At 46.0% G+C, this 19,999-nt stretch overlaps 1 protein-coding gene across 1 annotated transcript in view; it reads right to left on the bottom strand.

Annotated features, from left to right (window-relative positions):
- Positions 1-4,856: 4,856 nt before the first annotated feature.
- LOC308336462 (E3 ubiquitin-protein ligase HECW1-like) overlaps positions 4,857-19,999 on the bottom strand; it is a gene marked incomplete at both ends in the record, with an annotated part of 61,039 nt that continues 45,896 nt past the window's right edge. The window contains 13 exons of the mRNA XM_080793827.1: positions 4,857-4,968; positions 7,202-7,400; positions 7,670-7,784; positions 8,095-8,241; positions 9,079-9,208; positions 9,698-9,796; positions 10,819-10,971; positions 12,099-12,212; positions 12,838-12,952; positions 14,262-14,359; positions 15,999-16,082; positions 17,683-17,779; positions 18,548-18,662. Of these exons, the coding sequence (XP_080649953.1) occupies positions 4,857-4,968; positions 7,202-7,400; positions 7,670-7,784; positions 8,095-8,241; positions 9,079-9,208; positions 9,698-9,796; positions 10,819-10,971; positions 12,099-12,212; positions 12,838-12,952; positions 14,262-14,359; positions 15,999-16,082; positions 17,683-17,779; positions 18,548-18,662 (1,578 nt within the window). The remainder of the gene's footprint in view (positions 4,969-7,201; positions 7,401-7,669; positions 7,785-8,094; positions 8,242-9,078; positions 9,209-9,697; positions 9,797-10,818; positions 10,972-12,098; positions 12,213-12,837; positions 12,953-14,261; positions 14,360-15,998; positions 16,083-17,682; positions 17,780-18,547; positions 18,663-19,999) is intronic.

Here is a 19,999-nt window from a genome sequence, read left to right as displayed (position 1 = left end):
TCGACCCCGTGACCTCTCCTTTAGCGCCACCACGAGGCCAAGTTTAAAAGCCCAAACCACACCAAAGGGTCGAGGTTGGGACAAAGCGGTTTTTAAGGTAGACCACAGCAATGCAACTCATTGAGTTGCAAGGAGTTGCATTGGTGTGGTTGACCTTAAAAAAAAAACGTTTTGTCCCGACCCGACCCTTTGTTGTGATTTGGGCTTTAGAATGAGCAAACAGGGGTTTTTGTTTTTTTTAGGCGTCGGTGGAACAATATTGGCACTAGAACGCACGGTGAATCAAGAATATTGCCGCGCGTGTCATTAGGCACAAAGTAAAGTTCAATTATTATTTCTTTACTCTCTCAAGTTAAACGAACGTCCAGGATTCTGCTGTGTATAGAGTTGCTTGGAGGAGGCCTGACTATACATAGTACCACCTCATGTGTCCCCAGAGAGAGAGAGAGAGAGAGAGGTGGAAACCCAATATGTCCAAAACGTTTTACTTTTCAGGATTCAAATAAAAAAATAGCAAACTTATAAGATCTACACGCTCGAAAATGCTCCGTTCGACGCTTTTGTGTGACGCTGTATATACTAGTATGATCAAGTAGGACGTTAAGACATACGGTAATGTGACAGCGCGACTCAGCACAGTGATTCGTAATGATGAAGGATACGTTGTCAGTCCGTCGTCCGATGCGGTTTCTTTCCAGCACCAAAAAGAAAGGACAAACGCGGTCAAAGTGAGTTCAAAAGCATTTCGAGACTATATTAAATGGACTGCCCGACTGGGTCGGCCGCCTGCCTGGTGGACAGTGTCTTTTCGACGCAGAGGAAAAGGGAGTAAAAACAGTAGAACATTTCTTCCACCCTGTGATGTTGCCAGGGTGGGCCCGCTAGTGTCCATCCAGGAAGACCCTGTTTTATGCATCATGGATATTCATACTCAATTCATACCGGCTCACGGCTAGCGCGCCGCTGGAGTCGCTTGTAAATATTGTTGGAAGTCCTTGACATGAATATGTTTGTGGCCCGGGACATGAGATTCTCACCGCGGATACATATCTGACTGGGTGGGGGGGGGGGGGGGACTGTTTGTGCCGACAAATTTAACTCGAAACCGGGCTGAATGCATGGGGAAACACAGCTGTTAAAACGGCAAAAAAAAAATGTTCGGTAATGTCACAACATTTTTGTGACAGCACCGAAGCACCGAATTTAGGACAGTTACCCCATAGATGAGAAATGCCAGATGGCGGCCATCTTTGCTACAGTCCAGCTCGCCCGCTCATAACGTTGTGTCTATGGGGGCATGTACTTTTTAAATGACCATAACTTGCTCAATGTTCAACCGATTTTCAAACGGTTTGGTTTGTTATAAACGCCAGAGACGTCAGCATACATGACGTTCATATAAGAAATAACATTAAGCAGATAAGCATCCTGAGTCATAGCCACGTTGTTATGAGTTATGAGTATATATTTGTTTGCGCTGACAGAACGTAGGACTGTAGCAAGATGGCCGCCAGTGAACGACGCCGGAGACTCCGCCTTGCGCCATCTAGCCTGTATATATATGTCTATGGGTTAGGGTTACCCCCACACTGAAACTGTCTATGGGTTAGGGTTACAAACTGAAACTGAAACTGAAGAGCCAAACTGACGCAGTATACGTATGAATGGACCCTATAAATTGGGACAAACTGGTTGGACCAAAGCAGGCTGGAGAACTGTTGCATACAAGACATTGGCTTGTCCAAGTACCTTTCTCCCACATACAGTATTACAAACACCGCGGCAGCACACGTTACGCCTGCTGTATATTATTGGACAGAGATGATGTGGTTTGACGCATGCAACTTCTTATGAATTAACTCGATTGCGGTTTTGTCCGAAACCCATCCACAGGGTACAGTAAATACTATATATTCATATAGTAACGATTTTTTTTTTTAAAGAAAGCATATACGAGCCATTGACGTTGTATCTGGTAATTCACAGTATTCACTGAAGTAATAGAAAAAAGAACAGGTCTCGATGCAGTGCCATGGTGGACGCTATACCTGCCGTTACAATTAAGGTCTTCGATAAGCCCCGTCGTCGATGCCTTACGTACTACTGAGCAGTGGCGGAAAGTAGATTTACTTAACACAATTTTTGCTAAGGACGTACGTCGTACGACGTACGTGTATACATATCTTTTATGTCGAAACCATGGGGGTGTATATAGGCGTCCTTTGGTCTTTTTTATTGATATGATTTTTGTTTTGTTTTGGCCTCTCCTTCTGCAATGTACTCCTTGGTGATTCGCGCATGCTCGTAGCTCCTAATCGAGGGATGCCTCTCGTTTGGAATATTAACGCTTCTACAGAGACTTTAGCGTGACCAGCACGAGGTAAGAAATTATACGTAGCTTGCGGAGTTAGTTCAGTCAGATATACTCGAGGGGTTTCATGCCGTGCTCAAGGGCGCATACATAATACTCAAGGGGTTAATATATGCTGCATTACTATGTGGGTGTATTCAGTGTGTGCAAGACCCACATGTCATTCGCTGATGTGGCAGTCAGCTGACCAATTGGGCGGGGTATTTTAAGCTCACTAGACTGCTTGCTTCTTCCTACCTTCCTTCTGCTTATGGTTCCCGGTTGCTGTTATGTGATGTTTGCTCCGACCACCACCCCAGCACCACCGGTGGGCTCTGTTGTTCATGTTCCCCATGGGGGGGGGGGGGGGGGGTTGTTATTGTATATCTATTTCCCTGCTCTTAATGTTTAATGATGGTGTTTAATTCCGCCGAGCATGCAGGGAGAAAAATGTAGCAGAGCCGAACGCTAAGATAAAATATATGCACACTTGTATTCTCATTCTATAATAAATATTGGTTAAATCTATTCGTGAGTTATCTGACTGAACTGAAGATTATGCCTCCTGTTTTTTTTTTTTGGGGGGGGGGGGGGGGGGGACAGAAGGGGGCGACCTTTCAGAGTAAAATATCTTCTGGCACTTTAGCGCCTATATTTTGAAATATGCTGGCGCATCCGTTGTGTTAAGTACCGTACTTATGTACAATTTTGAGGTATTTGTACTTTATACCAATTTCCAACAATACTTTTACTTCTACTCCACTAGATCTCAGAGGCAAATATAGTACTTTCACTCCACTACAATTATTTGAAAACGTTAGTTACTATACTTTGATTATCATTACAAAACATACATTAACAACCCCTTCAGCCCTATATACACTTTGGCCATTTTGAAAATAGCCGATCTACAATCTCACAAAATATTTGTATAACACATTTGAAAACTTGAAATGGGGACATTCTGCATAGTGAGTACTTTCTACCTTTGGTACTTATTATAAGTACATTTTTATGCCAATACTTGTGTACTTTTACTCAAGCACATTTTGAATTTCCGGACTTTTACTTGTAACAGAGAGCATTTCTTTACTGCAGTATTGATACTTTTACTTAAGTAAAACATTTGAAGTACTTTTTCCACCACTGCTGCAGAGTTCCAAACGCGAAGGTACGCAGTGAAATCCCAAGCTTTCATTCAACTCTGAGAGTGTACCAAATACCAATGTACCAGAAACACTCTGAGAGTGTACCAATGTACCAGAAACACTCTGAGAGTGTACCAATGTACCAGAAACACTCTGAGTGTACCAATGTACCAGAAACACTCTGAGAGTGTACCAATGTACCAGAAACACTCTGAGTGTACCAATGTACCAGAAACACTCTGAGAGTGTACAAATGTACCAGAAACACTCTGAGAGTGTACAAATGTACCCGAAGCGTTCATTCAACTCTGAGAGTGTACAAATGTACCCCTCAACAATACACAGTACTGTAAGTTAACCCATTGAGACCAGGATAGCATCTGTGTCATTTAAGATTATGTACTTTGGCTATTTAAAAATAGCAGATATACAAGCCTACTGCGCTTCGCTTTGTGGCACACTATGAGCTTGTAGATCTGCTATTTTTGGAGGGGGGGAAAAAGTGAATTCTTTTTTACATTTTTAACTCCAATCTGTGCTTCTGGGTTCTCTGGAACAACGTATTTTCAAATGGGGGTCGGTGGGCAAATTGCATTTGGTTTTTTTCAGGAAAAAAACTAAAAAGAAATCTCGGCCTCGTGCGGTCTTAACGGGTCAACTAACACATGACTGAGAACTTAGCTTGAGCAAGTCGCCAACATGAGTTCCTCTTCCAACAAAGTACACTGATTGTAAGAAAGAAAGAAAAAGAAAAAAAGGAAATTCCCTTTCTTTGTCGAGTTAGTTTGTTAGTTTTCTTTTACCCCCCCCCCCCCCAAAGTCGGGGTTGTATAGTTTTGGTTTTGGTTTGTGTGTTGTGTTGTGTTGTGTCGTGTTGTGTTGTGTTGTGTTGTGTTGTGTTGTGTTGTGTTGTGTCGTGTTTTGTTGTGTCGTGTCGTGCACGGTTTAGACATACCAATCATGAGTCTGACACACTACCCCAAACCCTAACCGCACACGAACGCCACGGGTGACTTTTTTTTAACGTGCCACAGACTAGTTTTAACCCGCCACGGGTGATTTTTTAACCCTCGGACTAATGACTGTGAGACTGTAAGACTGTCGGTATGTCTAACCAACGTGTATGCACCATGTGTGGTGACGAGGTGGACGCTTTTCAGACAAGGGCATTAGTCCGACATTCATCCGCATGTCGGACTAGCTATAGCGTCTGCTCCCGTGCTTGCGGTTATGGTTACAGGTTATAGGAGATGAGGTGGGTTGTCATTTGTCGGACCAATGACTTGTCTGAACTACGTATACTGCACCCCCATGTGTTGTGTGGTGTGGTGTGTTAGTGTGGTGTGTTAGTGTGGCGTTCACTCCAGGCCGAAGGTGCTGGTCTCCTCCACGGCAATCAGCAGCTTCTCGTACAGCATGGTGTAGGACGGGTACGGGGGAAGGTCCAGGCGGTTGAAACACGTGTGAGCCCTGTCGGAGAGACAGACAGACATGGCAGACAGACAGACAGACAGACAGACAGACAGACAGACAGACAGACAGACAGACAGACAGACAAGCCCTTTATTAGCGCGGCATGATGTGACGAGCCGTGAGCGTGTACAACATATATATCTGAGAGCCTCTCTCTCTCTCTCTCTCTCTCGTTAAGGACAGTACAACCCAGAGGCTATGACAGACATCTTTTTCCACACTAGAACTGGACAAGATGGATATCTTATGGACAGTCTGCCTTTTCAGTAAAGGGATCTAACTTATGGAACTCCTTGCCTACGGTCTTAAAACTAGAGACGGATGTTAATGTGTTCTATAGAGGTCTCAAACTATGGTTGAAATCAGATCAACTGTGCTCACATGTATAGCTTCGGACTGGTCACGAGAATGATTATGTTTACTTTTGTACTGGAGGTTATGTAATGTGTACTGTAACTTTGCTGTACATTTCACTTGAATGTACTTCTTATTTTTAGATTGGGTGTTCTTTTAACTTTGTATTTTTAGAAAAGTCTCCTATGGACAAGTGGTGAAAACTGTACACACTGTAAACGATGCATCTACAAGTTGTACAATTGTGCAATGAGCAATGTCAATATCAAATAAATAAACATAAACATCGGGTACCACTGTTTTTTATCAATCCGTTCTACGAGCTTGGAACAAAATTCTGAAAGCTCGGAGGAACGCAACACAGACTTATAGTCAAGCAGTGGAGGAACCACTGTTTTACAACCCCGTTATCCAGAGCAGGATGCTAAAAGCTACCTCGGTTGAAAGAATATTAATAAATGCAGGACTGGTGAAACTAGCTGATCTGAGATCGGGAAGGCTGGGAAAACAGCGGAAAACCTCAGTGAGCAGACTGGTCTGAGGTCGGTTTGGTTCATGCAGCGTCTCTTAAGTATGGTGATCTGTTCACTATACCCGGCCCACTCAGAGAGACATTGGGAAGAGAACCTGAGGGTGAACAGAATGAAAGGAGTTTGGATTTCCCAGCCCTATAGAGGTCTCTGCGGCAGCAGAGGAAGGAGAGGAAGAGGAGGGTCTACTCCTCTCTTTTTCAACGCCTAAACTGGGAGACACACTCTACGTAACTGTCCAGTAAGACCCTATATGTTGTGAGTGTCAAGGTCACCAACAAGGACACACTGGTGGGAGTACGGGAGTCAAGGTGGTCAGAAGTGCTTGCGCCAGGCTCCTCCCCATGCACGGAGAAGCTGGAGGTCCACTTAGATAGCATTTGATACAGACTTATAGCATGTTATGTAGACAGCACTATAATTGCATTATATATAGTCATAGCACGCCATAGTACATATGTATAGCATAGTAGTATATATGTATAGTTTATATGTATATTTTCATTATATATATATATATTCCACTATTACTTTCTTAGCTTACGCATGTTTCATGATAAATGCTTTTATGTGATGTATTCCCATGCTTTTGTTCTTGCTTAATGTAAGTCGCTCTGGATTAAGAGCGTCTGCTACTGTAAATGCCTAAATTGTAAATTGTCATGTACAAAGCTCCAATGGAGAAACGCACAGCAGATCTAGTGCATGGGGCCGTGGCTACAAACAGACATGCGGCGCACATTGACTCTAGGGCCGGTAGAAGTTGTCCATTCTGTCAGGAGGAAGAAACACGTGAACATCTATGGTTATAAAGTGCCCAAGGCTTGGTAGTCTGTTTGCGCTGCTACAGAGATGGTTTAACAGTTCTAATGTTTATTTTTGGGCCAAAGTACAATGCATCACAAAAGAGACGAGTGGGACTGCTGAACTTTTTACTTGCCCAGGTAAAAACTTGCATCTGGCTCACTAGGAGGAACACAATGCAAGGAGCAGGGTCAGTAGAGCCGGACCTCATGGCAAAAGGACTGATAGCAGATCGTCTCAGAATAGAGTTTTTCCTACTATAAACTGAGTTTGTTGAGATGTGCGGGCATGAATACCTCGTGTGTAGCATTGAGCAAGAGTCACTGTTTTTTATCTCTTTAGAGAAGAAAAGAACAAAAGAAAATATCTTTTTTATATTATTGTGAGTATACCAAAGCATGTAATTTCTAGAAATGTCCTGAAGAATATTTGAGTATACACAAAAGAAGGCTACATAAAGGCTTCGTTAAAGGTGAAAGGTCTCTCTCTCCCTCTCTCTCTCTCTCTCTCCCTCTCTTTCTCTCTCTCCCCCTCCCCCTCACCGTGGCAGAGAGGTGACCTTGCCCCACTTCTCGATGCAGAAGCGTCTCAGGCCGTTGGAGCCCCTCAGCATGGCGAAGCCCTCGTAGGGCACGCTGGACGTGCCGGTGACGAACTGCAGCAGGCGCAGCCGCTGCTCGTTGTTGAAGCGCTCCACCGCCGCCCAGAACCAGCGCATCACCATGTGACCGTCGTGGTAGCCTGCCGATTGGACGGAGGAGGACACAGGAGAGGAGACCACAGGATATAAGTCCATAAAAATGAACAAAGAAAAACGAAATAATGAAAACTCACTGAAATTGAAAAGAAATAGTCAAAAGGAAACCAAAACAAAAAACTAATGCATAATGCAACACTATGCATATTCATAATAACAGCTGGTGAATGATTCAAGTATGCCTACTGTATGTAATAAAACAGACACACGCAAACGCACGCACGTACGCACGCACGCACGCACGCACACCCACCTCCTCTGTATTCTGTGTTGGTCCTCCAGTCTACGAGGTCGATCTCTGCCGTGCCAGCGATCACCAGCTCCAGCTCCCTGGCATCGAACACAGATACCAGCCTGGAGTCCACCACCTGGTACGCGCACGCACACACACACACGCATGCGCACACACACACACACACACACACACACACACACACACACACACACACACACACACACACACACACACACAAGCAGAGTTGCACGTTTTTGTATTAAGGACATTTTGATGGCAATACTTTTATGCTTTTACTCAAGTGCATTTTGAATTCCAGACTTCTACTTGTAATGGAGTATTTCTATATTGCACTATTGATACTTTTACTTAAGTAAAAAAGAAAACATGGCTTCACACACACGCACACACACACACACACACACACACACACACACACACACCTCGTAGAAGCCTCGGACCATGGCTTCGGTCTGCTGCACCACCCCTCTCTCCACCCTCCACTTGGTCATGCGTTCGATGTAGTCCTTCTTGTTCTTCTCCGTCACCTGAAGGTTGGCACCGCCCGACTTCAGCTCCCTCTCCGTCACCTACAGGGGATATTTCTCATACACTTTAACAGGCTTAAAACACATCTTGCTGGAAAAGAGACAGCAAGAGAGCTTTACAACAGAAAGACAACTATTAGGGTACTAACTATTGGGGCATTTGATCACTGACGCTTGCCAGTCCTATATTTTTCCTATAGAGGTTTTACTGTTTGATATGTTCTGCTTTTTTCTTGCTACAGTATATTGTCCTTTTTTTGCAACCACTCCTATAGACAGCTATGTGTGTGGCTGTGTCCCTGGATCTGTCCCTGTGTCCCTGGTTGTGTCCGAGCACGAAAATAGCGTTATAGCGTTTGTTCACCACCAAGTGTCACTGTTGCACAGCCTAACACACAGACACACACAGTACAGTACAGTACAGTACAGTACAGTACAGTACAGTACAGTACAGTACAGTACAGTACAGTACAGTACAGTACAGTACTCTGTATTATATCTGTCTTCTAATGTTTTAGATCTGCATGTTCAATGTGATGTATTTTCTTTTAACTATGAATGTATAAACATGCCTGGAGAATGCCACTTATCAAGCCCCTGGAGGGTTTTCGGGCTTTCTCCTTCACATTTGTATTGACCTTGTGTGTCATTGTTTTAAATATTTTTGTACGTGAAAATAAAACAGTCAGAATATGTGGGACAGGCTCTTGAACGCCTGAAAAGTCTTGTCACCCAAAGGGAGACATCTGGTCACGCTAACCCCACCTGTCCCCAAACACCTCCTCGTTAACCCACCTGTCCAAACACCCCCTCGTTAACCCACCTGTCCAAACACCCCCTCGTTAACCCACCTGTCCAAACACCCCCTCGTTAACCCACCTGTCCGAACACCTCCTCGTTGACGGTGAAGGTGAGCTCCAGGATGTCTGTGATGTCGTTCTCTTTCATCCACTGCAGCGACTGGTGGAACTCCTCGTCCAGATACTCCAGGTCAGACAGGTCTGTGGGCCTGTGCGCACGCACGCACGCACGCAGACACGCACACACGCACGCACACACACACACACACACACACACACACACACACACACACACACACACACACACACACACACACACACACACAGGTCAGAGAGGTCTGTGAGCCGTACGCACAAATTTGAATCTTTTATTTACAATAATGTCCAGTATTTTTTTGAGGGGTGCTATAGCCCCTCCTATGCCCAGCTTTGTGTGTTCGTGTGAATATTACCGATGATTTGATTGGCTGAGCATGGAATTGAGATGATTTGATTTGTAGAGATAAAAAAGTGAAGGCAGAAAAGTCAAATTGGCAAATTGTGATTGGCCGGAATGAGATGATGATGTACTATGACAATAAGAGCGCCGCTCACTTCACACGGGTGTGATTGTTTCACAATACAAGAGCATCTTGTCCACCACTGTGTGTGTGCGTGTGCGTGTGCGTGTGTGTGTGTGTCTGTGTGTGTGCACTGACAGGCGGAGCAGGGCCTTGTAGAAGGGTCTGGTGAAGAAGGCGTCCAGGAGATACTGGTGGATCAACGCCAAGCCCAGAATACGACCGCTGAAACGGAACCTGGACACAACACACACGCACACACCCACACCCACACACACACACACACACACACACACACACACACACACACACAGGAAAAAGTCATTGCAGTCCCACTTTTACTCATACCAGCCCAATAACATTTAATCAACTGCTAATCTACTGCCAACATTTTTGACATCCATGCATTTTTGCTCACTTTTAATTTGGCTGGTCACAGAATATTCATCTTCACTATACGATCGCACACCGGATGGTTGTGGGCGGCATAAGAGAGCCGTTGTGTGTTCGTGAAAAAAAAATCAGTTTGAAAATTCCGTCCGTGTAATCCATAGTTAGAGCTCATTCACGATTGAGTGGTCTCTCATGGTGAAATTGAAATGTCACAGTGACACAGCTACCGGCTGAAACCGGCTTTTTAAAAAGAAAAGTTATCCCCTCTAGTCGAAACAATGACTCAAAGCAATTGAAATATGGTCCTGGCAGGATCAATCATTGAATAATTATTTCTCTCCCATGTCCGTAAATATATGTACCCCCCGGCTATGGGACGTAATTTGCTATCTCCGGATATATACGTACCCCCTTGTATACCCTGTGTATGTAATGGTTGAGCCCCACGGCAGCTTTTAACATTGATCCGGTTGCTATGCAACGCCTCTGTCACCACCAGCTTAAATCTGATCTCCGTTTATCGCAGTTCAAAGGAGGATTTTCAAACCTCCATAAGTCGGAATCCAGGAGAGCTGTCCTCGGTGGATCTTCAGCCATCCAAAGTTCGGATGTCATTTGTGACTTTGTACCGCGTCGCTCCCGACATGTAAACGTTTCTGGTGACAGGTAAACAGTGTGCGCTAATGGTAACGATAGCAAAAGTTTACAGTGAGTGTGTGTGTATGGGGCTGGCGGGGGGTGGAAACTCCTTCTCTTAAAGTGAACGCTGATGGTGGCACAGGTTATGCTAACATCTAGCGGCACAGACAAATTAAAATGGACGTAATATACACGTTATTGGATAGGGATGAGTTTTAAACACTGACCATTCCAGATGGTTCTCGACGAAGGCCGACATGGGGCTGATCTGGACGGTGTAGGTGTCGTTGGCAGAGTACTCAAACAGGCCGTAGTACGGGTTGAAGAGTTCCTGGGACAGCAGGAAGAAGAACTCTCTGGACGGACCACTGTAGTCTAGTCTGGAGACACAGACACACATACTGAACCACTGTAGTCTAGTCTGGAGACACAGACACACATACTGAAGCACTGTAGTCTAGTCTGGAGACACAGACACACATACTGAAGCACTGTAGTCTAGTCTGGAGACACAGACACACATACTGAAGCACTGTAGTCTAGTCTGGAGACACAGACACACATACTGAAGCACTGTAGTCTAGTCTGGAGACACAGACACACATACTGAAGCACTGTAGTCTAGTCTGGAGACACAGACACACATGGACCAGTGTAGTCTAGTCTGGAGACACAGACACACATACTGAACCACTGTAGTCTAGTCTGGAGACACAGACACATACTGAACCACTGTAGTCTAGTCTGGAGACACAGACACACATGGACCAGTGTAGTCTAGTCTGGAGACACAGACACACATACTGAACCACTGTAGTCTAGTCTGGAGACACAGACACATACTGAACCACTGTAGTCTAGTCTGGAGACACAGACACACATGGACCACTGTAGTCTAGTCTGGAGACACAGACACATACTGAAGCACTGTAGTCTAGTCTGGAGACACAGACACACATACTGAACCACTGTAGTCTAGTCTGGAGACACAGACACACATGGACCACTGTAGTCTAGTCTGGAGACACAGACACACATGGACCACTGTAGTCTAGTCTGGAGACACAGACACATACTGAAGCACTGTAGTCTAGTCTGGAGACACAGACACACATACTGAACCACTGTAGTCTAGTCTGGAGACACAGACACACATGGACCACTGTAGTCTAGTCTGGAGACACAGACACACATGGACCACTGTAGTCTAGTCTGGAGACACAGACACATACTGAAGCACTGTAGTCTAGTCTGGAGACACAGACACATACTGAAGCACTGTAGTCTAGTCTGGAGACACAGACACACATACTGAACCACTGTAGTCTAGTCTGGAGACACAGACACACATGGACCACTGTAGTCTAGTCTGGAGACACAGACACACATGGACCACTGTAGACTAGTCTGGAGACAACAATGTGCAAACGCAGCAGCAAGATTCGTGAGTTGCTGTGACAGGAGGAGGATGTCAAATGGAACACAACCACCCTTGGTGTATACCTACCCTTCCTCCCCAAGGAAGGTGATGTACAGCTTGTTTCTCTGCAGCTCCTTGCGGGAGTAGGCCATCACCTGGTTGAACGTCCCTTCCAGAAGATGCTCCCTCCTGATGAGCAGTCTGCAACACAGTAGCATTATATGGACAACATGCTTAAAGAGGGAGTGCCACACTTTTTGTATTTTTCCAGTTTTTCATGTGTATGAGGTGACAGTACTTCATTAGACACCCTGGAGTTCTTTTTATGTGCAATGGTGTATTTAGGGTTTCTTCCTGGAGGCTGAACCCTTGACAGTCAAACGGGCCAATGAAATAAACAGTAATATAGTGACACCACACTCAGCCCCTCCCCTAACCCCTCCCGCTTTATCATACAACTACAGCTGTGGGTGCGGCTTCAGTTCAGGTGGATCACCACCCACCACCACTCACCAGACAAACCAGGCATACTTAATGAACTGGAACATAAAAACAACATTTTAACAAATACTGTAATTTTTTGGGGAAAAATGTATACTTCCTTATATAACAATAAGACCTGATGATCATGTTTTAGGGTGGAAAAAAATCACGGCACTCCATCTTTAACATATTGTCCACTCATGTTGTAATGTCTGTGGCAAAAAAAAAGAATTTGACCAAAATGTCCACCATAAGCCAGCATGGCGATGACTGAATGAGAAGCGGTGTGTTTACCTTCCATATAGACATGCTATGGCCCCTGGCCTTAAACACAGACACTTACTTGATCTTGCCTGGCCCCTGGCCGTAGCCTTTGGCTTCCAGTTTCCTGTAGAAGTTCCGTAGTTTGGCTTCGAAGTCTCTGCGGTACGGAGCTGGAGCCCTGGCCCTCGTCAGCCCTGCACACAATGCATGCACACGCGAGCACGCACACGCACATGCACACGCACACACACACACACACACACACACACACACACACACACACACACACACACACACACACACACACACACACACACACACACACACACACACACAGACACACACACACACACACACACACACACACACACAGTGAACAGTGGCCTGGTTCAAATTCCCAGTGTGCTCATTAGGACAAATAGCGGTTCCTTAACCGCACAGCAGGATCTCCAGAAAAGTGATGATTACTGTAATAGACTGTCTGCGTGCGTGCGTGCTTACGTGCGTGCGTGCGTGCGTGCGTGCTTACGTGCGTGCGTGTGTGCGGTTTCACAGAGAGGCAGGCCACAGGGAAAAGCTCCAATCTTACAGTAAACTATGTGTTTGTGGATGAGTAGTTGACTTCATTATTCAGACTGAAAGCCCTTCCCACGGCTGCCGTTTTTTGGGATGGAAGCGGCAGTCTTCGGCGATTGGTTCATACTAACCAATTGTAGTAACGGAGGTGACATTGTTGTACATTTTTGTATACAATTTTCAATTCCAGACTTTTACTTGTAACAGAGTATTTCTACGTTGGGAGTACTTTTTCCAACCACTGAGCGCTAGTCGATAGTTGAGGCCTATGTTGGCCGGTCAGACAGCAAGGCTGCAGGTTGATTGGCAGACAACACCGGGAAGAACATGACTGGCGGGCGGAGGAACCTACCAGGGGAGTTCTGTGGTGAGGAGGCGGGGTTTAGAACATGACTGGCGGGCGGAGGAACCTGGCGGGCGGAGGAACCTACCAGGGGAGTTCTGTGGCGAGGAGGCGGGGTTAAGAACATGACTGGCGGGCGGAGGAACCTACCAGGGGAGTTCTGTGGCGAGGAGGCGGGGTTAAGAACATGACTGGCGGGCGGATTGACCTACCAGGGGAGTTCTGTGGTGAGGAGGCGGGGTTTAGAACATGACTGGCGGGCGGATTGACCTACCAGGGGAGTTCTGTGGCGAGGAGGCGGGGTTAAGAACATGACTGGCGGGCGGATTGACCTACCGGGGGAGTTCTGTGGCGAGGAGGCGGGCTTAAGAACATGACTGGCGGGCGGATTGACCTACCAGGGGAGTTCTGTGGTGAGGAGGCGGGGTTTAGAACATGACTGGCGGGCGGATTGACCTACCAGGGGAGTTCTGTGGCGAGGAGGCGGGGTTAAGAACATGACTGGCGGGCGGATTGACCTACCGGGGGAGTTCTGTGGCGAGGAGGCGGGGTTAAGAACATGACTGGCGGGCGGATTGACCTACCGGGGGAGTTCTGTGGCGAGGAGGCGGGCGAGCAGCGAGGAGAGAATCCGTAGCCTGGGTGGGTGGGAATGTAGGACATGATCTCCTCTTCAAACATACTGCAGAGAACAAAGAACACACAGAGAGAGGATCTGGTTAGTTCCCCGCGCCGTTTCAGGAACGAATCGCATATAGTTTCGTGACTAGTCATTGGTTAGACATGGGTTAAGGTTAGGTTTAGGTGTGCTGCCCCGTGGGAGGTTAGGTTTATAGGGTGAGGGTTTGAGATAGGTTGTAGTTGTAGGACTAATGACTGGTCTAACCAATGACTAGTCTGAACCAAAAACTGTCTAAACTAAGTACTGCACCCACGTATAAAAGTATAGTGAAAATAGTCGCGGAAATAGTCGCGGAAATAGCCGATCTACGAACCGATTGGCAGCTTGTGGATTGGTTTCGTCTGTTTTTGCTACTTTCGGGGAAAAATCGAGAAAATCTGTCATGACCTTTTTGGTCATTTCATCGTCTACTCAGGCTTCTGTGAGCACCCCAAGCAGTGTTTCAGTTGCTCAATTCAGTATTTAGATATTTGATATTCATTTTATACAAACCCACGTTGCAACTTCAATCTCCATTTTTAACCATGTTGGATTGAGATTCAACAAAAACACCCCCGTCCTTTTGTCTGGTGACTGATACTGCCCCCTCCTGATACGTGAGGTGCCCGTGTTTTTTTCAATAAAAATGTTGCATTCATTAACCCATTCTGGGCGGGAACCCCTTTTGGTGTTTAAGCATTATGTTATACTTTAGCTATTGAAAAATAGCAGCTCTACAAGCTCATAAAGCGGCACTGAGTGCCAGCTTGTAGAGCTTGTAGAAACAACATATTTTCAGATGGGGTTCGGCGGCCAAAGTTCTTTGGTGAGCACCCATGACATAGAAACATGGGGGTTTTCAGAAAACTTTCAGGACTTAGAAGTCATTTGTAGAATCTGGTGTCATGCCTAAATGGGTTAAAGCACTTTGATTGCCATCTAGTGTTCTTTCTAGATACCGCAGGCTGCGGTATCTAGAAAGTGAACTAAGACCAAAAATGTTCATCGACTACCTTTTTTCACTGGCGAAAACTAAATGGAAACTAAATGAAAACTAAGCTATGGTGACAAAAAAATAAGACTACTTATATTGAAAAAATAATCAGTAGCCTGAGCATCAGGGAAAGACATTATAAAAAAAATACTAGTTAGTTTAATCGTTAGGGTTTTTAAGAATTCTGGAATTTGTTCTGTAAATGGTTGATGATATTATGCGTTGGATTTGTATGTGATCTTGTTGAAGGGATGGAATGGAACATAGCTGATGTGTTTTTAACTTGTTACATGTACTGTTTTTATTGGTTTTATTCTTATTTCACTTATTTTTCTAATAAAGTTGTCATTTTCTCTTGTTCCCCCCCGGCCCCCACACATGTAAAGCGTCTTTGGGTAATAGAAAAGCTCTATATAAGTCCCAGATATTATTATTATTATTATTATTAACATTCATCTATTACATTACATACACCTTGGGTGGAAACCTTTAGCAACTAGTCGACTGTTCAACTAATCAAAATCAACACTAACTAAGCTGTGTTTGTTGGATCAACCAAAGGCTTTTTTAGGAATGGAACTCCGGGCCTCAGCGGTGGTTTGGCACATACTGGGCAGGTGCTTTTTTTTTACCTGAAAATACCACCCCAAGCCGGTGGTATTTTACCTTAACAGGATGACCAGGTCTGCGTCACAAGAGAGCTTCTCAACCCCCCGCGTTCCCTCCGTACGAATGTACTGGATTTTCTCCCTGATGACGACAACAGACAGACAGACAGAGACAGACAGACAAGACAAATGCGTTGCAGCACAGGACAGTGGAGAATGACAGCGTAAGAGAGGGGTGGAGGTTGACGATATGGCATTATGACATTATGGCCGAATCGACAATAGTGACACATGTTACATGGATTTTTTACCGAACGATTCATTTCTTGATGGGTGGGTGCAGGGTGGGTTGGTGGGTGAGTGGGCGCAGGGTGGATGGGTGGGTGGGTGGGTGGGTGCTCAGCTATAAATGTAACTACATGTAGGTTCAAAATACCACTGGAGTGGAAAAAAGTGGCACTCCGAGAGACCAGCTCAGGTCTAAAAGGTTTTAAATCTGTGTCAAATGTGTGTGAAAGCGGTCTCAATAAATGAGAACGTCCATCTGTCTTGTATCTGTTTTGACATGTTTCCAAATAAATCAAAAGCAAATGTTTTTCTTGGTGAACCTATCAACCCAAGGCAAAGCGAGTTGCATGCAGTGTTTTGGGTCGTATCTGTGTTCACTGCTAGGTTGTTAATTGCTAATCGAGTACAGTACTAAATTATATACTTCAACATCACTGTCCACCACACGTGGCCATGTATAGAAAAGGACACCAGTCACAGCATTGTTTGGAGAGTAGTTGTGTAGTGGACATGGGAGGGTACATAGCTGTGGAGTGGACATGGGAGGGTACAGAGCTGTGGAGTGGACATGGGAGGGTACATAGCTGTGGAGGAGTGGACATGGGAGGGTACATAGCTGTTGTTTGGACATGGGAGGGTACAGAGCTGTGGAGTGGACATGGGAGGGTACATAGCTGTGGAGGAGTGGACATGGGAGGGTACATAGCTGTTGTTTGGACATGGGAGGGTACATAGCTATGGAGGAGTGGACATGGGAGGGTACATAGCTGAGGAGGAGTGGACATGGGAGGGTACAGAGCTGTGGAGTGGACACGGGAGGGTACATAGCTATGGAGGAGTGGACATGGGAGGGTACATAGCTGAGGAGGAGTGGACATGGGAGGGTACATAGCTATGGAGGAGTGGACATGGGAGGGTACATAGCTGAGGAGGAGTGGACATGGGAGGGTACATAGCTGAGGAGGAGTGGACATGGGAGGGTACATAGCTGTGGAGTGGACATGGGAGGGTACATAGCTATGGAGTGGACATGGGAGGGTACATAGCTATGGAGGAGTGGACATGGGAGGGTACATAGCTGTGGAGGAGTGGACATGGGAGGGTACATAGCTGTGGAGTGGACATGGGAGGGTACATAGCTGTTGTTTGGACATGGGAGGGTACATAGCTATGGAGTGGACATGGGAGGGTACATAGCTCTGTGGAGTGGACATGGGAGGGTACATAGCTGAGGAGGAGTGGACATGGGAGGGTACATAGCTGTGGAGTGGACATGGGAGTGTACATAGCTGTGGAGTGGACATGGGAGGGTACATAGCTGTGGAGTGGACATGGGAGGGTACAGAGCTGTGGAGTGGACATGGGAGGGTACATAGCTGTGGAGTGGACATGGGAGGGTACATAGCTGTTGTTTGGACATGCCATGGACATATGGACGGAATGAGAACGTCTACCTCAGCGTGTGGTTTCTCGCGAGGCTGGGCTGTCTCTCCTGAAGCATGTCGAAGATGTTCGGCTGTCGAAGGAAGGCCACGATCTTGTCGTTGTAAGCTGTGAACGAGCGAGTGAGAGAGAGAGAGAGAGAGAGAGAGAGGGAGAGAGAGAGAGAGAGAGAGGGGGAGAGATTCTCTCTACATCACCAATCCCATTCTGAATGACACTGACCAGTAGGGTAACTGCATCGAAAAATCTAAAATAACTAAGATTGTTTTTACGTTGGGATACCCTGTCCAGGACAGGCTTCAGACGCGCCTCCCCAGGAGACTGAACCCATTTGATTTAGGAACCCGTTGTGACCACATGCCCTTGCTGACGTGGACCCCAGACCAGGGTTCGAACCCACAACCGTCCGCATGAAAGGCGCATGTGCTCTAACCACTACACTAGGATAGCCCCTCAAGACCAAATCAAAATATGTGACCGTTTCTGATCGCTAAGTCATTGAATCTTTTTAAAATTTCGTTTTTTTCATGTCATGTGAAAGCTTCAAATTGACATATTGGTTGTTCAGTTTGGCTTACCAGTTTTGGAGACATGGCTTATAGAGAGTAATGTCTTGCAGAGAAACAGCTTGAGTTGAGAAAACAGGCTTGAAAGGTTCACTCCTGTGGTCTCTAACATTACACCTATAGCTACATGTTTAAGCATTTATTTCATATTTACATGTCGACTTCAGCTCTGACACTTATTTCAGACATGCTCTCATAATGTTAGTCTCGCCGCCATGACTGTCTCTGTCTCAAAAAGAGTCAAATTATTCAGAAAATAATGACCACTGCCGTACAGCGTGAAGGAGTAGCGAGTAGTGAGTATACTCACATGGCGTGGCCGTCGGCAGGGCGTCAGGCTGGTACTGGCTGCGTATGGCCGCTACCAGGCCGTTGGCGGGTCTGGACATCAGGGACATGCCTCGACTCCTGGACACGTCGGACGCCTACAAGAGATTATATATATATGTCAGACGGAATGTCCCTGTTTTCCTCTTGTTCATCCCGAAACTACAAGAGAAAGCTAAAAGAATTACATTCCACCGCAGATGGTTGAAGCTCATGGCCGCACGCACGCGCACATGTACGCGCACATGTACACACACACACACACACACACACACACACACACACACACACACACACAGTTAACCAACCGATTCCGTGCCACCATTGACTCCGTCCAGCGCTCTGTCAGTGCCTTTAGGTCCTTTTAAATGATATAGAGCGTCGCAGTCCCGCCCCCTTTCATGACGACGACCAGGCCCAGGAAATAATTCCCCATGCCTTTTTCCCCATAGACATTTAAGTATATACATTTAGTATTCTGTAAGCTTCGAACAAAGCCAACTGGGATCGTGACAGATCATGACAACAAACACAATTGTTTTGGGGCCCGAACAAATAATTAGAAAGAAGAAAAAAAAGGGCACGGTACAGCACTTTTTATGTTGTTGTTTGTCTTCTTTGTTTGTTGTAAACGCAGAGGTGAAGTGAGTGGGGTCAGAGCACAGGAGTAAATGGTACTTCCGCATGCCGCGCACACTATGACTCTGACATGCACTCCATTGTGAACACAGGCAGATTCCCTCAGATGTGAAATAGGACGGCTCACCGGGAGAAGTCACGGATTAAGTGTCTTGCTCTGAGTGCGATGCTGTGAGTGTGAGTGTGTCTGTGTGTGTGAACGGTAAATGGTGCATTTATACAGCGCTTTCATCCAAAGCACTTTACATAGACTGTGTATTACATTCACCCATTCACACACACAGAATTTGGTCAGAATTTATTGAAAGGATAGCCCCTTGAGATGCAGCATCTCATTTTAGAGGGGGTCCCGTGTACAGGGAAAAACATTACATACATTACAGTGCAGTTACACAAATAGACAGTGGGCGATAGACAATACAGACATGTACAGATACAGTTTGCTTGCTCATTCTCTCCCACCCACTCCCCCATCCCCCAACTCTTCTTGGACAAGCATATTGAGACTAGTACAGTACAGTGATTTGAAACAGGGGTCAGAGGTAAACAGCAGTATGGGCAGTGTTAGTAGCATGAACAGATTGAACAGGTTGTTCAATTCATACACCTATGGCACCAACCTGCACATCGGGAGCAATTTAGGGGTTCAGAGTCTTGCTCAAGGACACTTCGACACTGACTCTGGGGGGATCCCACAGGGATCGAACTGGGAACCTCATCGTTCCCATCCGACTGCTCTACCGGGCCACTCTACCCCTGAGCCACTCACGGCCCACTCCCGTGTGTGTGTGTGTGT

The sequence above is a fragment of the Protomyctophum bolini genome (assembly GCF_963924005.1).
Source record: "Protomyctophum bolini genome assembly, chromosome: 21".
In the NCBI taxonomy this organism is placed as follows: Eukaryota; Metazoa; Chordata; class Actinopteri; order Myctophiformes; family Myctophidae; genus Protomyctophum; species Protomyctophum bolini.
The sequence above is the reverse complement of the archived record's forward strand: the minus strand, read 5'-3'. Positions and strand labels throughout refer to the sequence as shown.